Source organism: Scyliorhinus torazame, chromosome 3 (genome assembly GCF_047496885.1).
Source record: "Scyliorhinus torazame isolate Kashiwa2021f chromosome 3, sScyTor2.1, whole genome shotgun sequence".
Lineage (NCBI taxonomy): Eukaryota > Metazoa > Chordata > Chondrichthyes > Carcharhiniformes > Scyliorhinidae > Scyliorhinus > Scyliorhinus torazame.
This window is the reverse complement of record NC_092709.1, coordinates 137,387,821-137,408,307: the sequence shown is the minus strand read 5'-3', so window position 1 is coordinate 137,408,307 and position 20,487 is coordinate 137,387,821. Positions and strand designations below refer to the sequence as shown.

Below are 20,487 nucleotides of genomic sequence, written 5' to 3'. Positions count from 1 at the left end.
TTTCCTTTATTGAGAGTGGAGGCATCAAGATCATAGGCTTTGAGGGGATGAATTTTGATTTATTTTCTGTTGAGCTTATTTTTACTGCTCTTTTCAGTTATTAAATTTAAAACTAAATATTTATTTCTGATAATCATACTCATAAATTATTTGCAGTTTGTTAATGACAACCTGCTACCTGACTTAAAAAAAATTTTTCAGGCTTTGATTATTTAGTAATCTATTAAAGAATATTTGAATCAGTGAATATTTGAATCGGGCGGCACGGTAGCACAGTGGTTAGCACTGTTGATTCACAGCTCCAGGTTCCCAGGTTCGATTCCCAGCTTGGGTCACTGTCTTTGCGGAGTCTGCACGTTATCCCTGTGTCTGGGTGGGTTTCCTCCGGGTGCTCCGGTTTCCTTCCGCAAGTCTCAAAAGATGTGCTCTCAGGTAATTTGGACATTCTGAATTCTCCCTCTGTGTACCCGAACAGGTGCCAGAATGTGGCGACTAGGAGCTTTTCACAGTAATTTCATTGCAGTGTTAATGTAAGCCTAATTGTGACACTAATAAAGATCATTATGATCATCATTATGAAGAGGTAGTACTTTAAATGTATACAACACAATCAATTCACTTTGTGGCTTAATTTGTCTGCCTCAATTAATCCCTCAAAACTGAATTTCCCGGGCAGCACGGTGGCGCAATGGGTTAGCCCTGCAGCCTCACGGTGCCGAGGTCCCAGGTTTGATCCTGGCTCTGGGTCACTGTCCGTGTGGAGTTTGCATATTCTCCCCGTGTTTGCGTGGGTTTCGCCCCCACAACCCAAAGAAAATTTGTGCAGGCTAGGTGGATTGGCCATGCTAAATTGCCCCTGAATTGGAAAAAATGAATTGGGTACTCTAAATTTATAAAGAAAAAAAAACTGCATTTCTCTATAATCTTTTAATTAATCAACAGTATTCATTAAATAAACTAACTACAAAAATACCAATTAAATACCATATTACTACAGTGATCCTTATCGTTTATGTTTTCTATATTGTACTTAATAAAATGCAAGATTATGTTTTATTCTCAATTGCATCCATCACTCACTGTGCAGAGCAATGAAGTCACCTTGCCACACAATATGGAGATGAAAGCTAGTGACACAGGCTTTAAAAAATGGGGAACAAAAACTCCATTCAGAATTGTTCAGACTTCCATGTTTCCAAGAGCAAGTGCTTGGGCTTACCAAGTTAAATTAAAATATTTTTGGACAATCTAATCTATTTGATTTTGCAGTTGCTATGGCTTGTTCAAATTGTTCTTTTTAGATTCTCCAGGAAACATTAATTCAAAACTGATTAAACATGCATTGGAACTAGAATCTTCCAAGATGTTGTCCTTTAATTGAGAGATCCCTCCCAATGTAACAGCCAAACTCAGTCAGTGTTATAGTATTTATTCCACATAAATTAAATTGCCTCTAAATTTTAATTTTTATAAAGACTAATATGAGTATCAAGTACACATTTATTATAATTTGAATTTAATTTAATTTCACAGTTTCTTACTGTTAAGCGAATCAGTCTCATTCCTGATTTCCAGCATTTAAACCTCAACTGATCAGTAATTTTCCCTACTTTATGGCTTTTTCAGTAGCAAATTTTGGGTTGTTTTCAAACAATGACAGCCTTCATAGACTGCTTCTCCAGCTGGTCAAAGAAATTACAAGGGAACACAGTACCCATTACTGATGTCAGCATGTTTGGACGAAACTCTGATGATCTAAATAGGATTGATTAATTGAACATAGTATCAAGTTCCATAATGGAAAGGATGCAAATTGTCTTTTCAAAATGTTGTCAAGCTGTTTTCTCTTTCCCTCAAAACAGAAAAGTTTTTGTAGAATGGACAATAACTGAATCACTTTACTAATGCCATCATTGAGACTTTTTTGTTGAAGAAATGTAACTGAATAATTCATTTGGGGACTTTAGTCCCAACCTTTTGACAATGTCCATGTTTCATGTGGTGAAGCTATACTGCATTCAGTATAGACACTTTTAATTAATTTGCTTCCAAAGTTCCATTAATGGGATAATGTAGTGTTATAAGACCACCTTCACTGAAGCTATTGTAATTGTTTAAAGTATATGTATTGTATGGTTACAATGCTCGATCTCTAATTCTGTCTTTTAATTTGCACCAATGACCTTTGTTGAGACATCAGGAAAATGCTAATATTTATTTAACTGTTATATGAATAAACTATATTTTTTGCAGAACAGGCAGTCACAGACGATGGTCAACCTTCTTTTATTTGGCTTGTCTTTGCAGCTTCACTATATCCACAGCTCTCCTGGTGGATCAGGATCAACAAATCTGCCAGTTGTTAGCACAGTGTACGGCTACATTGGAACACCTCCAGCTCAGCGCCAGATCTCATCATTAGTATGGCGTCTAGGACCTACTCATTTTTTGGAGGAAGTTTTACCTGCTTCAAGTATCAGTATCATCTATGAATTAGGACCAAACTATGTTGGTAGCTTCCAAGCTGTGTGTGTTCCATGTAAGTAATATTATTGATGTCAAATTGTAAAATTCAAAATTAACCTGAATAGGGTTTCTGGTAAGTAAGAAAGAGCTTGTTAATTAGAGATAAAATACGTGTGTCAGTGTTATTACACATAACAGATTTACCCTAGCTTTTTGTGTATCTGTTGAAAAATACTTCTCACTTTGTTTTTTTGTTTTTATCACATTGATTTAAACACAATGTTCCAACACTTGTCCTTGGCGTTACTTTTTCAGTTTGGATTATGACTAAAACATTCTTTAGCATTGTTTAAAAAATGATGGAACAGAATTCTTCCCGTGGCTCAACAACTTAAGTCAGGGGCTGAAGTATCCAAAATAGCAAAGTCCAAGGTTCTGAGTTATGTTACAATCCCAGATGATGTTATAACTGGACGGGAAGATCCCAGAATGGAACCCTGATTCAAAAGACCGCTTTATTTTTTTTTTATAAAACGTAGAAGAACAGATTCACAGGACTGCTAATTAGTTTTCACAACAAGAAAAAAAACATTAATTAAACTTGAAAAAATTGGACAATGATACAATACTCCTTTACTCACCCTTAGCTTAACAATTACACCGATTTTAAAAGTAACACTGATTACAAAGTACATCTTAAGCTACAATGGACTCATTAACACACACAAGGCCCTTTAAGCACACAAGATGACTGTGGTCAAATACATACAGCCTGCTCTGAACCCAAGTTGGTGTCCGTGGCTTTATCCTCAGAATCCCCCAGATGATTGTCACCGTGAGCCAGCTTGTCTCATTGAATTCCGGCTTCCACGCGAGTAATTTAAAATTCCACTTCAAAAGTCAATTTTCAAATCTTCTTTTAAATTATGCTTTATCTCCACTGCTTCCATGAAGTTTTTGCTTTCAGGTTTACACCGCTTCCTTCCAGTTTCTTTGCCTTAAAGGCTTTTACACAAACTCCAAGGTCCAGCCACCGATTTCCACAATTGTTTCAAATAATGTTTCCCAAGCTATCGTGATTTCTCACAAATGTTAGTATTACAGCAGATATCTGTCTGGCCTCTTACGATTGAATCCCTTTTCAACTTTCCTGTGACTTTACTGAATAGTAATCAGTTCTGGTTCCCAGTTTCCTCAGTTCCGTTAATTCCAGACTTCTTGGAAAAAGTCTCATTTCTCTATCTTCCTTAACTTGCTGGACTTTAGGTTTTCCGCATCTGTTTTCTGAATCATTACCCCCTACTATGGCGGTTCTTCCAACAAGGCTGAGAGAGATGTTCCCTCTTCAACTTTCTAAAACCAACTGCTTCTAGAAGAACTATGAGAGCTGCTTTCCCTCCCACTACCAATCTCCAACTGCAATCAAATTAGCTAAACTAAAACTTAAAAGCTTCTCTCCCTTAATAGGCCCCAGTTGCTCAGCAACCACTGCTGATTTATTTACTCTTCACCCCGTAGCTCTCTCAGCACAATAGAATCACAGTTGGAATTGAAACCAAACCCCCCACACATACACCTTTGTCCGGCTTGAATCTAACTACAGGTTTAGTCCTTCCAGGCACAGAAATAATAAATTGAACCCACTTAAAACTATGCCTTACTTCTAAAGTTTGCTACTACAAATATAAATCCCTTAAAACTACCTTTATTTTCCTAACAGTTGGCCCTGGTACCCCTAGGTTGGGCAACAATGTCAAGATTAGCAATACAACAACAGGAATTGTCCATTTATCTACTAAAATTCCTTGACCGTTTTGTTAACCCATGTCAGCTCTATCTTTCTAATTCTAATTCCTTGCATTTTTCCCATCTCCCTTTAAAAGCAAAGCAAAGTTCACAAATGCTAAACAGTGACTTGTTGCCATGATAACAAATGTACTTGGGAACAAATACAGCTGTGATCTTTTTTTTCCCCGATTGGAAAATAATTTGCTGCCTCTGTCAAGGCTGATACATATGTAATTGCCACTTAGGTGGAATAACAGAGGACATTTGGTGCTTGTGGAACTATGCCCCAGCAAAGGGAGTCCATAACGCACAATTTTCATATTATGCATATTGGGCAAGTCCATTACACATGATCAAATCTAAAATACCCTGTTCCCTGATGTTCTAAAAAAAAAAAACTGCCTCAAAAACATTCTGTGAATTTATCTCCAAGGCTACCTTTACCAATTTATTTGTCTCACCTACTCCCATTTATATTTTTACATTAAAATAATTGTTTTATTCCATTTTTAACTCTAGAAATTGTTAGCTGTCTCTAGCACTGTTCTCTTTTCGAATGAACTTGTTAATAAAGCCCTTGCTATCTTTTTCTTAAATTACACAAAACATACGCTCACCACCAATTTCAGGTTGTCAGTCGGGCTCATAGTGTGGTGCATTTGCATGTACTGGAAGCTATATATATATATATATTAATACACAGGGCCCTGTTCTTTACAGACTGAAAGAACATGTACAGACATTGCACTGTTTCAGCTAAACAAAATAAGTGAGAGCCATTCGCTGGTTCATTCCACAGTAATGTCAAGACCAATCAGAATCAAGCTGTCTGGTTTAAATGTTAAACAATTCTTGGCAGTAAACAGTCAGTCACCATCAACTTGTGCATTTACCATGGCAATGCCTCCACCAATCAGAGTCTACTAACCAACCAATCAGCACCCTGTTCTCGTACAGCACAAAGTTGTTGTTTCCTCTGACATTGGTATTCTTGTGATTTCCTGAGTGCAAGATGTAAAGCTTCAATCAAATGTCTTTTTTCAACAATACACAATGCAAATTATATATGTTTAACATTGTAGTTGTAGTCACTATTTCCTGACACCAGAGTGCTCATCGACATGTTTATAGGAATAATCCATGATTTTATTTAAAATTAATATTTTAAAACTTATGAAAGTTAGAAAACATATTTATCACACTTGAAAAAATCTGCAACAATAAATAGCACACAGACCAGGATAAATTTGAGATGCACCGGGGTCACACTTGCCAATGTCTCAGTAAATTCACAATGTATAAAATTGACCCAGAGTTTAGAAAGCTTCTATTTCAATTCCTACTCTTTGCTGAATTAATTAATGTCAGCCAAGATAGAACCATTAAAGATGGCATCAGCATCCCTAAGTTGGAGAATATTAGATGACAACAACTTTGGGTAAATGACAAATGAGCATTTGGAACAGTTTGTTGGTGCCTACTGAGCACAGTATGAGTCACATTTAAAGTGAAGAGGGTTAAGAAGAAAATAATCATAAAATTGTTATGCCACTGAAGGAGGCCATTTGGTCCATCTTGTCTGCACCGGCTCTTCAAATGAGCATCATGATTTAGTGCCATTCCCCTATGTTTTCCACGAACCTCTGTACTTTGTTTCTATTCAAGTAATCATCTAATTGCTTCGGTTGACCCTGTCCCCATCACATTTCCAGGCAGTGCGTTCCAGGGCTGAACCACTCGTGTAAAACAAAATATCCTCTCATCACATTTGCTTCTTTTCCACATCATCTTAATCCTTTTACAAGCAGGAACATTTTTCCCTTTCTACTTTGTCCAGCCCCACATAATTTTGAACATTTCTATCAAATCTCCTCTTAGCCTCCTTCTCTCCAAAGCGAACAGTCCCTACCTAACCAATCTTATCCTCTTAACTAAAATTCCTCATTCCTGGAACCATACTTGTACACCTCTTCTGCACTCTCACCAATGCATTCTCATCTTTCCCATAATGTGGTGCTCAGAACTGTACACAATATTCCGGCTGAGGTCTAACTCGTGGGGTGGATTCGCCATTGCCTGACACCGCGATCGGGATTGCTGATCGGATGGAGAATGGAGAGTCCTTCAAAAAATGGATTTGGTACATGGTGGCAAACTTGTTGCGATGCTCTGATCCCCCGCCAGTAGCCTCAGCCCCTACCTTCCCCATGCCCCCAGGAGGTGATTTGCATTTATTTCAATTTAACTAACTGGCTGGAAGCCCGATTCAACACCGTTATGCACTGACCCCCATAGTGGGAAATCCATCAGGTGGGCATAGGTGCAAGCTTTCCCAAGCGTGGCTCAGACACGGTGGACCCTGAGCTGGGTCAAGGGGGTCAGTGCATAACTTACAACCAGGTCCCTCTGCTCCAGTGCCCCTTTAAGCATTTTACCCCTTATTTCACATTGCCTCTCCATGTCCTTCCTACCAAAATGCATCACCTCACACTTCTCCGCAATGAACTTCATCTGCCACCTATCTGCCCACTCCACCAACTAGTTTGTGCTTCACTGTCCTCTTCACAGTTTACAATACTTCCCAGTTTTGTGTCATCCGCAAACTTTGAATTTGTCCCCTGAACACCAAGATCTAGACCATAAAAATATATCCCTGAAAACGCTAGGGTCGCAATACAGACACCTGGGGAGCACCATGATAAACCTTCCTCCAGCCCAAAAAATATCCATTAACAATTAATCTCTGATTCCTATTATTCAGCCAATTTTGTATTTACATTGTTACTGCCACTTTAATTCCATGAGCTGCTGCCTTTCTCATATGTCTGTTGCATGGCACTGAATCAAATGCCTTTGAAAGCCCATTTACACCACATCAACAACATTACCCTCATCAACCCTTTCTGTCAAAAACTCCCATGTTGCCTCTTCCTAATCAACCCACATTTTTCTCTGTGACTACCAATTCTATCCCGAATAATTGTTTGTAGAAGCTTGCCGACCACTGATATTAAACTGACTGGCTCGTAATTGCTGGGACTACCCTTGGAACGATTGATATATTCTCTGAAATATTCCCCACTGACACTTGATCCACTTGTCCCACCCCATTTCAAAGAACCAAGTCTAACAATGCATCCTTTCTTGTTGGACTGGACACATGTCGCTGTAGCAAATTTTCCTGAATAGAATCTAGGAACTTTTACCCTCTTTAGACTCTCACTGTCCTAGTCTACATTCAGGAAATTAAAGTCCCCCACTAAAACTGCTCTACAATATTTGCATGTCTCTGTAAATTCCCTGCAAATTTGTTCTTCTACATCCTTCTCACTAGTTGATCGTCTACAGACTACACCGAGCAATATAATTGCACTCTTTTTGTTCCTCAGTTCTAACCACATTTATTCTGTCCTTGTACTCTCTGGGACATCCTCTTCCTCCAGTACTGCAGTGCCCTCCCTAGCCAATATTGCCACCCCTTTCCCTTTACTTCCTTTCCCACATTTTCTGAATACTTTGTAACCAGGAACATTTAGCACCCAGTCTTGCCCTTTCCTGAGCTAGGTCTCTGTTTTCGCCATAACATAATTTTCCACCGCGTAATCTACATCTGTAACTCCCCAATCTTAATTATTATACTTGGTGCATTCACATACATGCACAGTAACCTGATTTTGTCCTTAATTTCTCCCTTACTCTAACTTCACATATTAACTTACTATTTTCTATACTAGTGCTTTCCATCCTTCCCAGTATTTTGTGCATCCTAGTGTTCCTCTCTAATATTTCCTCTAGGTTTCCACACCCCTGTCAGGTTGGTTTAAAGCCCACCTGACAGCGCTAGCAAAATGTCCTGCAAGGAACTCAGTCCCAGCTCTGTTTAGGTGCAACCTGTTCAGCTTGTACAGGGGCCATCTTCTCCACAGTCAGTCTCAGTGATCCAGGAATCTAAAGCCCTCCCTCCTGCACCATCTTTCCAGCCACACGTTCATCTGCCTTATTCTCCTATTTCTGTACTCACTTTAATATGGCACCGGGAGTAAGCCAGAGATTACTTAATTTGAGGTCCTGCTTGTTCATTTTCTACCTAGCTCCCTATAATTTGATTGCAAGACTCATCCCCCATCTTATCTATGTCATTGGTGCTAATGTGCTCCACAACCTCTGGCTGTTCACCCGATTCCCAAAAGAATATCCTACAGCCACTCTGACACCCTTGACCCTGGCACCAGGAAGGCAATGTGCCATCCTGGAGTCTTGGCTCTGGCCACACTGATGCCGGTCACTTCCCCTAACTAATGAATCCCCTATCAGTATTGCTCTTCTCTTCCCTTCCTCACCTCGTGTACAACCGAGCCACTCGTGGTGTCATGGACCTGGCTCTGACCTTTCTTCTCTGAGGAACCAGCCTCACCACCAGCTTCCAAAACTGAAAATCGATTTGCGAGCGAACCACCAAGGGATTCCTGCGCTACCTGCCTAGTTCTCTTCGACTGCCTGGTAGTCACCTGTTCCCTCTCTGCCTCCAGATTCTTAAGCTGCAGTGTGACCACCTCTCGGAATGTGCTTGAACGTAGCTCTCAACCTCGCGGATGCGCCACTGTGACTCCCGCCGCTGCTCAAGCTCTGAAAATCAGAGCTTAAGTTTCTGCAGGTGCCAGCACTTCCTGCATATAAAGAACACCAGTAACACCCATGACTTTGCACATATTACAGGAATAACAAGCATTCCACTCGACTGAGTTGCCCTGCCATTCCTTAACTTCACTTGCATTAATTCTATTCTCTTTTGGATTAAGTGTATTTGGTTCTAACTTCCCCTTATTGCACACACTGGTTTTTCACACAATCTCCCTTACACTGAGCACTTGAGGCCAATTAACTTACCAGTTTCCTATGATGTCACGGTTGTTTTTTTCCCACTGCCTCACTGCTGCCTCAAAGCAATACTCTTCAATAACTAGCCTCTCCTCCTGCAGCTGGACAAGTGGGCTGTGTCTCACTCAGAATCAAGTCTCCCTCACTGCTCATGTGCCACTACCTGATCAGTGGGGAAGTTGCATTCAGATCACATATGGAAAATGTAAGCATGTAACGAAAGAAAAAATGCTGAAAATCTCAACAGTCTGGCAGCATCTGTAGGGAGAGAAAAGAAGTTAACGTTTTGAGTCCGATGACACTTTGTCAAAGCTCTCTTCCAAGTGTAAGCATGTGTTACAGTTTAAATCGATTTCTAATTTGTCAGGTGATTACTTAAAAATAAGTGACAACTTGGGTTGAACTTTAAAGCTCTAGTAGGCATACTTGCATGAATAATACTCATTAGATGTACCAATGCATCTTTGGTATGGTGATTTTAAAAAAATTATTAAAAGTAATGCCTCTGTATAAATGTGGTATTGATGAGAATTCCCTTCCTAATGTTTTTCTAATTCGCACATTGCTAACCTGTTTTCTTCCTTTTCTAAAGATTCAAAAGATTCAAAATCTGAAATGGTCATTCCATCTCCCATCAGTTTGATTCCTGAGGAGAAAGTCTCTTTTGGGTTGTATGCACTGTCAGTCTCTTCACTTACAGTGGCCAGAATTAGGAAAAATTACAACAAAGTGGACAGTAAAACCATAGCCAAACAGGTGAGCAGTCAGTGCAAGGTTAAAATTAAAATTTGTGATTTGGTATGTATGCAATCCATTTGTGTGTTTCATTCACTAAAAATCTGTTGAGTACATTTTGGGTTCTAGATGAAATTCTGAAGACTGGAAGTTATGTCACCTTACATGGTAATAGGGTTGTGTCCCCTGTAAAATATGTATTATGTTAACAAAAGAAAATTGTGTAACTGTGGTGCTAAATTGTTGCAAATGTAACTGTTGCTTACAGTGGCCAGTGAAGCAGTAGAGGCTCCTTCATTAAATGTTTTTAAGATAAAGATAGATAGTTTTTTGAAGAATAAACGGATTAAGGGTTATGGTGTTATGGGCCGGAAAGTGGAGCTGAGTCCACAAAAGATCAGCCATGATCTCATTGAATGGCGGAGCAGGCTCGAGAGGCCAGATGGCCTACTCCTGCTCCTAGTTCTTATGTTATTAATTAGGAAAAATTATAACAAATTGGACCGTAAAACCATAGCTTCTAAGAAAGAGGAAAAAGAAAGAAGTCAGGAAATTATAGATCAGTTAGCCTAATACCTTTTGGAATCTATAATTAAGGACCAGAGTGACTGGGCACTTGCAAGAAATTTGAGTTGATTGGGGAGAATAAACATGGACTTTTAAAATGTACTAAAGTAAAATACGGGATGCTGGAACTCTGAAATGAAAACAGAAAATGCTGAAAATATTCAGTCGGCCTGATAGCATCTGTGGAGAGAGTAACAGATTTAGAATTTCAGGTTTAGTACATTACATCAGAATTGTCAGTTATGGTCCAATTGGTCACACTTTTGCCTTGAATCACAAGGTTTTCGGTTCAAGTGCCATTCTAGGGCTTAGGTACAAAAATCTAGGCTTACACTCCAGTACAGTGCTGAGGGAATATTGCATTGTCAGAGGTGATGAGACATTGACTCATGATCACATCTGCCGGCTTGAGTTGATGTAAAAGATGTCATGACACTATTTAAAGAAGAGAAAAGGGGGTTCTCCCTGGTGTTCCGGACAATGTTTATCTCTCAATCAACACTACAAGAAAACAGATTTTTGTGAATGTGTGCTAATTGGTTGCCACATTTCCCACATTACAACAGTGACTGTACTTTGAAAGTACTTTAACAATAAACAGAGCTGTCCGACGGTCGTGAAAAGTGCTATATGAATACACGTCCGTCTTCTCTCAGGTGCTGTCAGACCAGCTGAGTGTTTAAAGCATTTTGGTTTTTTATTCATAAAGGGCATAACTTCTAGAATGCACTCACGAACGTTGCATCTAAAACACTGTTGGCTAAAATTAAAACTCATTAAATTGAAGGCAAATTATTGATCTGGTTAAGTGGTAGAATATAGAGATTATGGGCATTTACCTTCATTGGAAGGAAGTGTTCCATAAAGGTTTGTGCTAGAGCATCAAGCATTTACTATATTTATTAATGAGTGAAATAACACAACAGAATGGCATCTGTCCCAAGTTTACAGATGACGCCTAGATTGGTGGTATAGTAATGTAGACTGGATGTTAAAATTACAAAGACATTGACAGATTAAGGAGTGGGAAAAACTTTGTCAGTGGGTTTCAGTGTGGGAGGTCAACCAGGGGCTGTTTAGCACAGGGCTAAATCGCTGGCTTTGAAAGCAGACCTAGGCAGGCCAGCAGCACGGTTCGATTTCCGTAACAGCCTCCCCGAACAGGCGCCGGAATGTGGTGACTAGGGGCTTTTCACAGTAACTTCATTTGAAGCCTACTTGTGACAATAAGCGATTTTCATTTCATTTTGGACCAAAAATGAATATTGAAATGGTGAAAAGCTAGAAACAGCAGAGACCCAAAGAAATTTATGGGCTCATGTGTATAGATCACTAAAATGAGGTACTCGGATACAAAAACATCAAAAAGGCCGATTGAATGCTAGCCATTTTAACTAGAAGGCAGGATATAAAAGACAGGAATATCTGATATAGCTATAAAAAGCCCTGCTTAGAGCATATCTGGGGTTCTGAGGACCATACTAAGATCATTGGTGAAGCAGCTGAAGGTGGATGGGCCTGGGACTCTGCCCTGAGGAACTCCTGCTGTGATATCCTGGAGCTGAGATGATTGACCTCCAACCACCACAGCCATCATCCTTTATGCCAGGTGTGACTCCAACCATTGGAGTGTTTTCCCACTGATTCCCATTGACTTCAGTTTTCCTAATGACACCTTGATGTCATACTCGTTCAAATACCACCTTGATGTCAAGGGCAGCCATTCTCACCTCCCCTCTGGATTTTGGCTCTTTTGTTCATGGTTGAACCAAGGCTAATGTAATAAGGTCAGGAGCTGAGTGACTCGGGCTCAAGGTTGTCCTTCCTCGCTTTAATGAAAAAGAGGGTCCACTGCAAAAACAGTTGATAGAACAAATAAAGGTGCTTTGTGAATGGTGGGATAGTCAATACCTCAATGATTTCCTCATGCTTTCTTGGATCAATAACAATGATTGCTATCTTGATGCTCATGATATTTCGGAGTTTAAAGCAAATAATTCAAATTTGAATTTCTTGGCCACTAATTTCAACATTTTTTTGCATTGTATAGATGGCCATTTCCTCGCATGAAAATGCTACACCAGTAAAGCTGTTGCATAATGCAGCAGGACATTTAAATGGACCAGCGCGAACTATTGGTGCAGCTCTTATAGGATACCTAGGTAGGCTTGCACTGTTCTGTTTAAATGTTAGTCCAATGTTGGAAATTTCAAATCTAGGTTTACTCATGGGTGTACAATGTTCTTCCTAAATACTGAATACCCCTGGATGTTTAGTTCCCATCCCTGGCCACCCTGCAGCCATGCCTCCATAATCCCGACTATATTATACCCGTTTACACCTATTTGCTCAACTAAATCATCCACACTATTGTGAATGCTCTGCGTATTAAAGCATAACGCTTTAAGGCTTGTCTTTTTAACATTCCTTGTCTCATTCCCACTATTTTTCACGAAGGTCCTGTTTGATTCTGGCCCTTGATTTCTCTGCCTATCACTTTTCTTATTCCCCTTACTGTCTTTTGTTCTTGTCCTTGATTTGTACAGGGGTTGTGTAAATAGAATCATAAAATCACTACAGTGCAGAAGGAGGCTATTCGGCACATCAAGTCTGCACCGGCCCTCCGAAAGAGCACCCTACCAAGGCCCACACTCCCACCCTATCCCCGTAACCCAACTTAACCTTTTGGACACTGAGGGTCAATTTAGAAAGGCCAGTCCACCTAACCTGCAGTATGGGAGGAAGGATACCCATGCAGACACGGTGAGAATGTACAAACTACACACCGGCGGTGGCTCTCGGACATCAATACTAGTCCTGCCCAGATGTAACCTGTCCAGTTTGTACTGCTTTTCAACTTTCTTCCTAACTAATTAACTTCCTAATGGGTGGCACGGCCTCACAGAGGTTAGCACCGTTGCTTCACAGCGACAGGGACCCGGGTTCGATTTCCGTCTTGGGTCACTGACTGTGCAGCGTCTGCGCGTTCTCCCTGTGTCTGCTTGGGTTTCCCCTGGGTACTCCGGTTTCCTCCCACAAGCCCCAAAAGACGTGCTTGTTAGGCGAATTGGGCATTCTGAATTCTCCCTCAGTGTACCCAGACAGGCACCGTAGTGTGGCGACTAGGGAATTTTCACAGTAACTTCATTGCAGTGAATGTAAGCCGACTTGTGACACTAATAAAGATTATTATTATAACTCCTTATATTCTGCTTTTAGGACCTACCGGCCTATTTAACACCCTCCCAATGGCCTCGCTTCATTGACAGTGTTAGAGTGAGTGTGAATCCTGGTGTATTTAAATGAGTTAAATTAAGGGAGTTAAAATGGACCCAGATATGCCACTTGCCACGATGGCCCCAAGCTTACCTGAGGCCCGCAGTCAAAATTGGGGCTTACGTTTCTTTGACTTGCATGAATGGTAAACTAACATTGGAGGGTGCTTTGAAAAATGTGACTTCTTAAAATTTATCAATTGCATTTTGAATTGAATACCCAGTTCTGTTTTCCTGGTATACTAGCATTTTAAAAGAACACCATCCTTAACTGCAATATTTAGCAGGTTTCACCATCAGTCCCAACTAAACAATGCCTGTACAATTTATTAGAATGTTATGAAATGGTAATGTCTTTTCCATAATAATTCCAGATTCTAGCCACACTTCAGCCACTATTTTCCCAATTGCATTATTAAAAATATCACAGCATCAAGTATTATAGAGCAAAACAAATATTTTTTTTCTTGCAATATGTTGTTCAAGTGACATTGATTTTTTTTGCCAGGTGTGAGAACTTCTTTTCCAAGGCCTGTTGCCACTACTCTGCAATACATCGGTGGAGCAGCTGCTATTTTAGGTTTGGTTGCAATGGCATCAGATGTCGAAGGTCTCTATGCTGCTGTGAAGGCTCTAGTTTGTGTGGTGAAAAGTAATGCACTGGCCAGTAAAGAAATGGAGAGGATTAAGGGCTATCAAGTAAGAGCTTTCACTGCAACTTCTGATTATGGGAGCAGCCACAGTATCTGTGTAGGTTAGGGCAGAATGATTTGTAAATGGTTTTGTCCTATGCTAATGCAATATTGAAAAACTGCACAGAAAAAGCAGATACGTGGGCATTTTTGGGATAGTTTACCAATAGATGAAGTGATAAATAAAACAAATCTTGGAAAATTTGAATGATTATGCATTTGTTGTAATTCAATATTTGGGTATGTATAGATTCAGGCTATGGGCAGCAATGTTCACACTGTTCATTTATGTTTATGTAGTTGGATTTTTGTGTGGATTTTTTGATTGGAAGTTATGAAAAGATAATATAAGTTTCTCAGTGAAATGGGAGGAGTAATGTTTGAATGTGTTTTTATTAGATATACCTGAGTTTTAAATTTTGCTGTCAGGCCATATTTTGAATACTGTTCAAATCTGCTCCTCAGGGAACTAAAAGGCATATATAGATATTGGGGAGGGTACAGAGAAAAGGAACTACATTGATCCCATATGTACAGGTGTTGGGTAATGAGGAAAGATTAGAGAAATCCAAGCTCTGCGGTTTAGAAAGATACCTGTTTAGGATTGATTCGCATCAAAGTTAATGGTGGTGGTGGGGGGGGGGAGGGGGGGATTTTCCAACCATTCTTGCCAGCAGGATCTTCCCATCCTGCTGAGGACGAACCCACTGTGGCTTCAATGGGAAATCCCATTAGCAGCGGTGGGACTAGAATATCCCCCTGCTGGTCAACGGCAGCCCACCTCCTGTCACCACATGCCATGGGGTTGCAGAAAATCCCACCCTATAAAAAAATCTTGGAAAGCTAGGAATTGCTTCTGTTGAGCCAGGAGAGTAGAATTGGTGACATAAATTTAAATTTGAGAATAGTAAGTGGATATTATAAAGAACGTCTTGCCACATTATATTAATAATTGAGTAAAAATCTGCCAGGAGGGTAGTAGTGATGTGGTTATTAAGAGATATACAAATGTAGTTGAATACTCAAATAAAAGAGCTAGGATACCAAGGGAAGATCTTTGTTGAAGTGAATGTTTTTTCTTTCTCTTGATTTGTCTTCTCTTTAGATTGTCATTTCAAGTTTACCAGTATCTGTTCCCATATATAACTGATGGAATTTTCAGTTATGGTGTTTTTTTTCTGTTTTAGCTCTTGGCAATGCTGCTGAAGAAGAAACGGACTCTTTTGAACAGTCATATTCTCCATCTGACTTTTTCATTAGTGGGAACTGTTGACAGTGGCCATGAGACCAGTATCATTCCTAATTCTAATGGATTTCAGGATTTGCTTTGTGACTTTGAAGTAAGAGACGAGTAAAAATTAGTGCAACAATCACCTAAAATATGAAGACACCATAGATTCATGCCGTACCAATTGTTCTTACATTTTTTGATCTCAATTAAAATAGTCACGTCTTGGAATTCCGATAGGGTCAATGAGGGACAAGGGGTGGTTCTTCTATCGACCCCATGTGTAATGTCACAATACCTGGTGGAATATCAGGCACCCCTTAACATCCCTCCAACTTCTTTCCAGTGCATTTGCCATATAGCATCTGCAGATGGGACCTACAATACTGAATACCAATAGTAATTGTTCCTTGAGAGATCCATGAGGAAAGTAGGATGACCTTCAGGAAAGAAATATATTTGGCAAGATGCAGCTCTGGAATTCCTGTACTTTCAACAAATTATGCAAGTGGCACTTGTTTAACGCAGATGACCATTTTCTTAAAATTTGGGCACGATCATTGCTGGATTCTTTAAATATATAAAAAGGAAGAGAGAGGTCAAAGTGAATATGGGGCCCTTTAGAAAATGAATCTGGGAAAATGGTTATGGAGAACAAGGTGAAGAGTTAAATAGATATTTTGCATCAGTCTTTATGGTGGAGGATACTTTGAAAATCCCATTAATACTAAAGAACACGGGAGAAATTAAATACCATCACTAGAGAAGTAGTATTAGACTAATGGGGCTAAAGGCAGATAAGCCCCCTGGCCATGATGGCTTTCATCCTCGGCTCCTAAAAGAAGTAGCTACAAAGATTGTGGGTGCATTGGTTGTAATTTTCCAAAAATCCTTGGATTCTGGAGAAGTACCAGAGGATTGGAAACCTGCCAGTGTGACACCCCTATTCAAAATGGGAGGGGGACAAAAAGTTGGTAACTATATGCCGATTAGCCTAACATCTATTGTTGGAAAAAGGTTTGAATCAATTATTAAGGAAGTAATAGCAACACATTTGGAAAACCATAATCTAATCAGGCATAGTCAGCATGCCTTCCTGGAAGGGAAATCATATCTGACTAATAAGAGTTTGAATGAAGTCTCAACCAAAGTGAACAGAGGACAAACCAGTAGACGTGTTTGTTGTATTTGGACTTCCAGAAGGTGTTCGACAAGGTACCTCACAAATGGTTAAGTCATAAGATAAGAGCCCATGGTATTGGAGGTAGTATGCTGGCATGGATAGAGAATTGGCTAATGGGCAGCAAACAGCGAGTGGGGATAAGGGATTCTTTTTCAGGTTGGCGACCTGTAACCAGTGGGGTTCCACAGGGACCAATGTTGGGACCGCAACTGTTTACGATATATATTAATGACTTGAAGGAAGGAAGCAAATGTACTGCAGCCAAATTTGCAGGCAACACAAAAATAGGTAGAATGTCAAGTTGAGAGGGGTACAAACAGTTTGCAAAGTTATATTGATAGGTTAAGTACGTGGGGAAAATGTTGGTAAATAGAGTATATTGTGGGAGAATGTGTTAGGTTCATTTTGGAAGAGAGAACAAAACCATTATTTAAATGGAGAAAAACTACAACACACAAGGATTTGGGGTGCTTGTGCATGAAACATAGAAAGATAGTACACAAGTGCAGCAGGTAATCCGGAAAGCTAATATAATGGAGCTCCTTGCCACAGAGAGCTGTGGGGGTAGCATTCCTGTGTATATATTTAAGGCTGAGATAGATGGATTCTCGATCAGTAAGGGAATCAAGGATTACTGGGAAAGAACAGAAAAGTGAATGTGAGGAATGTCGGATCAGCCATATTCCTAGTGAATGGCGAAGCAGGCTAGAGGGGCTGAATGGCCTATTCTTCATATTTCTTATGGTGAGTTCGGGCAGTGGTCCAGGTGGGCAACAGTTTTGACAGTACAGCTCCCCATTCCGAACGTTTAACCTGTGATATATATTTAAGTTACTTAAAATGGGAAACAAATGTTTTTAAGGTTTGCTTAAGTTTCATTAATTTATTTTTTTACACAACCTTACTTTTACAGGTCTGGCTTAATGCACCATATGAACTTCATCTGTCATTATTTGAACACTTTACTGAACTTCTGACTGAATCAAGGTATTACTGAATTATTTCTAAATACTTTTAAGATATTTATACTTCAGTTAACAGAAATAAAAGGGTTGCTTTGATTCTGTTTTACAGTGAGGCTTCTAGAAATGCCAAGCTAATGAGGGAATTCCAGTTGATACCAAAGCTACTGCTTACTCTGAGAGATTCATCCTTGTCACAGCCGACCATTGCAGCTATCAGTAATGTGCTCAGCCTTTTACTACAAGGCTTTCCGAACGGCAATGATCTGCTCAGGTAACGTCTAAACAGAGCACAGAATGTTAAAGTAATCAAGGAATTTAGTTACAGTAAACCATTTGAGTGCTGTGTATGCATTACAACTTTTTAAAAAATTTAAAGGTGTAATCTGAAAATGCCTGGAATTATTGAATAGAGCTTAGGCGCTGGAAAAAATTATGAAAATTGCACAAGTACAGCATTATTAGCAGGTGGCGTGGTAGCACAGTGGTTAGCACTATTGCTTCACAGCGCCAGGTTCGATTCCTGGCTTGGTCACTGTTTGTGCAGAGTCTGCACATTCTCCCCGTGTCTGCGTGGTTTCCTCCAGGTGCTCCGGTTTCCTCCCAAAAGTCCCGAAAGATGTGCTTGTCAGGTGAATTGGGGATTCTGAATTCTCCCTCTGTGTACCCGAACAGGCGATGTAGTGTGGCGACTAGGGGATTTTCACAATAACTTAATTGTAGTGTAATGTAAGTCTATTTGTGACACTAATAAAGATTATATTATTTCAGCCTAATGGAAGGGTAAGAAATGTGTGTTTCTGTCATTTGCTTCATTTGTTTTAAAATTTCGAGCTGCATCTTTGGAGATGTCATCAAGATTATCTTCATGTGAGAGTGAATTTCCTTGAGCAAGAACAGGGGAAGATTGAAATCCAACTTCAGTCAAATATATAGCACTTTGCTAGTCTTTCAGACAACCCTGTGATAATTATTGTACAACAATCTATATTTCTAATCTACAGCTGGGCTCTTCCAGACTAGGATATTTGTGATAATGGTACAGTCCCTTAAGTTCATTTTTTAGTTGAATGCAAGAAAAATGCAGCTGAGTCGATGTTATACATTCCCCATAGGGGGAACACTTTGCATTTCATGGAATATATAAATTGCTGTTCACTTTTCATTTCTTCTGAAATTCGTTTTCCTCACCCCTATCCAAAAATTGTGTCCATTTACTGATATAAAGTATTATTAAAACACCTATGAGACTGTATTACAGTAGGTGAAATCTTTGGTGTCAAAGTAGAAATTAATTATTTAGCTGCCTGAGTATCATTATTTTGTTGTTCAGGATGGTTTACCATGGAACCCTACAACATGTGTTTTTTCGAATCCATGTGACAAGTTTAAAAAAAATAAATTCAAGGGTACCCAATTCATTTTTTCCAATTCAGGGGTAATTTAGCGTGGCCAATCCACCTAGCCTGCACATCTTTTGGGTTGTGGGGGCGAAACCCATGCAAACACTGGGAGAATGTGCAAACTCCACACGGACAGTGACCCAGAACTAGGATCGAACCTGGGACCTCGGTGCCGTGAGGCAGCAGGGCTAACCCACTGCGCCACCGTGCTGCCCTGTGGCAGCAAGATTTTGGCACTGGAAAGTAAATACGCCACCTGAGAGAGCAGAAAATTGTTTCTTTTATCTTTGTCTAAAAGTCTCAGTGTAAAAATATGCAAACATACATGGAAACCTGATTTTTAGTATGTTAGTAAATGGAGGATTCTTCCTTATCATAATAAGAAAGTTTCATCCAAGAATCAAATCCAGGTTAGGTTAGCTATGGCAAGAGGCCTGACCAGTGACTTAAATAGCATTCAGAAGTCAAAAAACATCAGCATGAAGCTGAAGGCATGTGTCTAACAGTCACTCGATGGATGCAAGATTTGGACTCTGAAAAAAGAGTAATTAGAGGAGGATAATTGATTATGGTACAGTTGGTACAGTGAAGGATGCTCAGAATCAGCTGGATGGACAGAAAGACAAATGAGTGGCTTAGAGATCTGGGAGTGATTTATAAAAAAAAAAAAAAAAAAAAAATCTTTTCATTGAACTGAGTGGCTTGCTAGGCCATTTCAGAGGTTAGTTAAGAGTCAACGACATTGTTCGGGAATCAAAAGGATTACTAAGTACATTTAGAGAGTGAAATTTAGACAGCTACGAACGGTTATTGGAGACAAAGACCTAATAGCATTGTTCTGGGTGCAATTGCAGAAACAAATAAGAGTAAAAACAGAAGAGGAGGAAGACATTTTGGATAAGTGAATAAAATTGAGATATGGACTGAGGGAGGTTTGAAGAAAGCAGAGAAGAAGCAAGACAGTGCCAATGACCCCACTAAGGCTGCGGTGGCAATGAACAAATTAGAGTAAATGGGAAGTCCCTGTGATATTCATTTCCTACAAATAAATATTTACTCATTTCCTATTTCTTTGTGTCAAGGTTTGGTCAGTTTCTTTCATCCACATTACCCACTTTTGCAGTCTGTGAGAAGTTTATTGTCATGGAAGCCAATAGCGAGGAAAAGGAAGAAGGTGAGCAATATATCTGTAGTTTAAAACTTCTTTGTATGTTCATTGTATGACATACTTTAATATTTGACTAGCTTAGCCTCTTTTATTTGGTACACTATAGATCAACCGTGTACTGCATAGTGGATTGCAACAAATC

At 39.7% G+C, this 20,487-nt stretch overlaps 1 protein-coding gene across 1 annotated transcript in view; it reads left to right on the top strand.

Annotated features, from left to right (window-relative positions):
• wdfy3 (WD repeat and FYVE domain containing 3) overlaps positions 1–20,487 on the top strand; it is a 586,950-nt gene that overhangs the window by 374,191 nt on the left and 192,272 nt on the right. Inside the window, 8 exon segments of the mRNA XM_072496251.1 lie at positions 2,308–2,539; positions 9,725–9,888; positions 12,485–12,596; positions 14,218–14,408; positions 15,589–15,741; positions 17,726–17,799; positions 17,887–18,048; positions 20,260–20,351. Of these exon segments, the coding sequence (XP_072352352.1) occupies positions 2,308–2,539; positions 9,725–9,888; positions 12,485–12,596; positions 14,218–14,408; positions 15,589–15,741; positions 17,726–17,799; positions 17,887–18,048; positions 20,260–20,351 (1,180 nt within the window).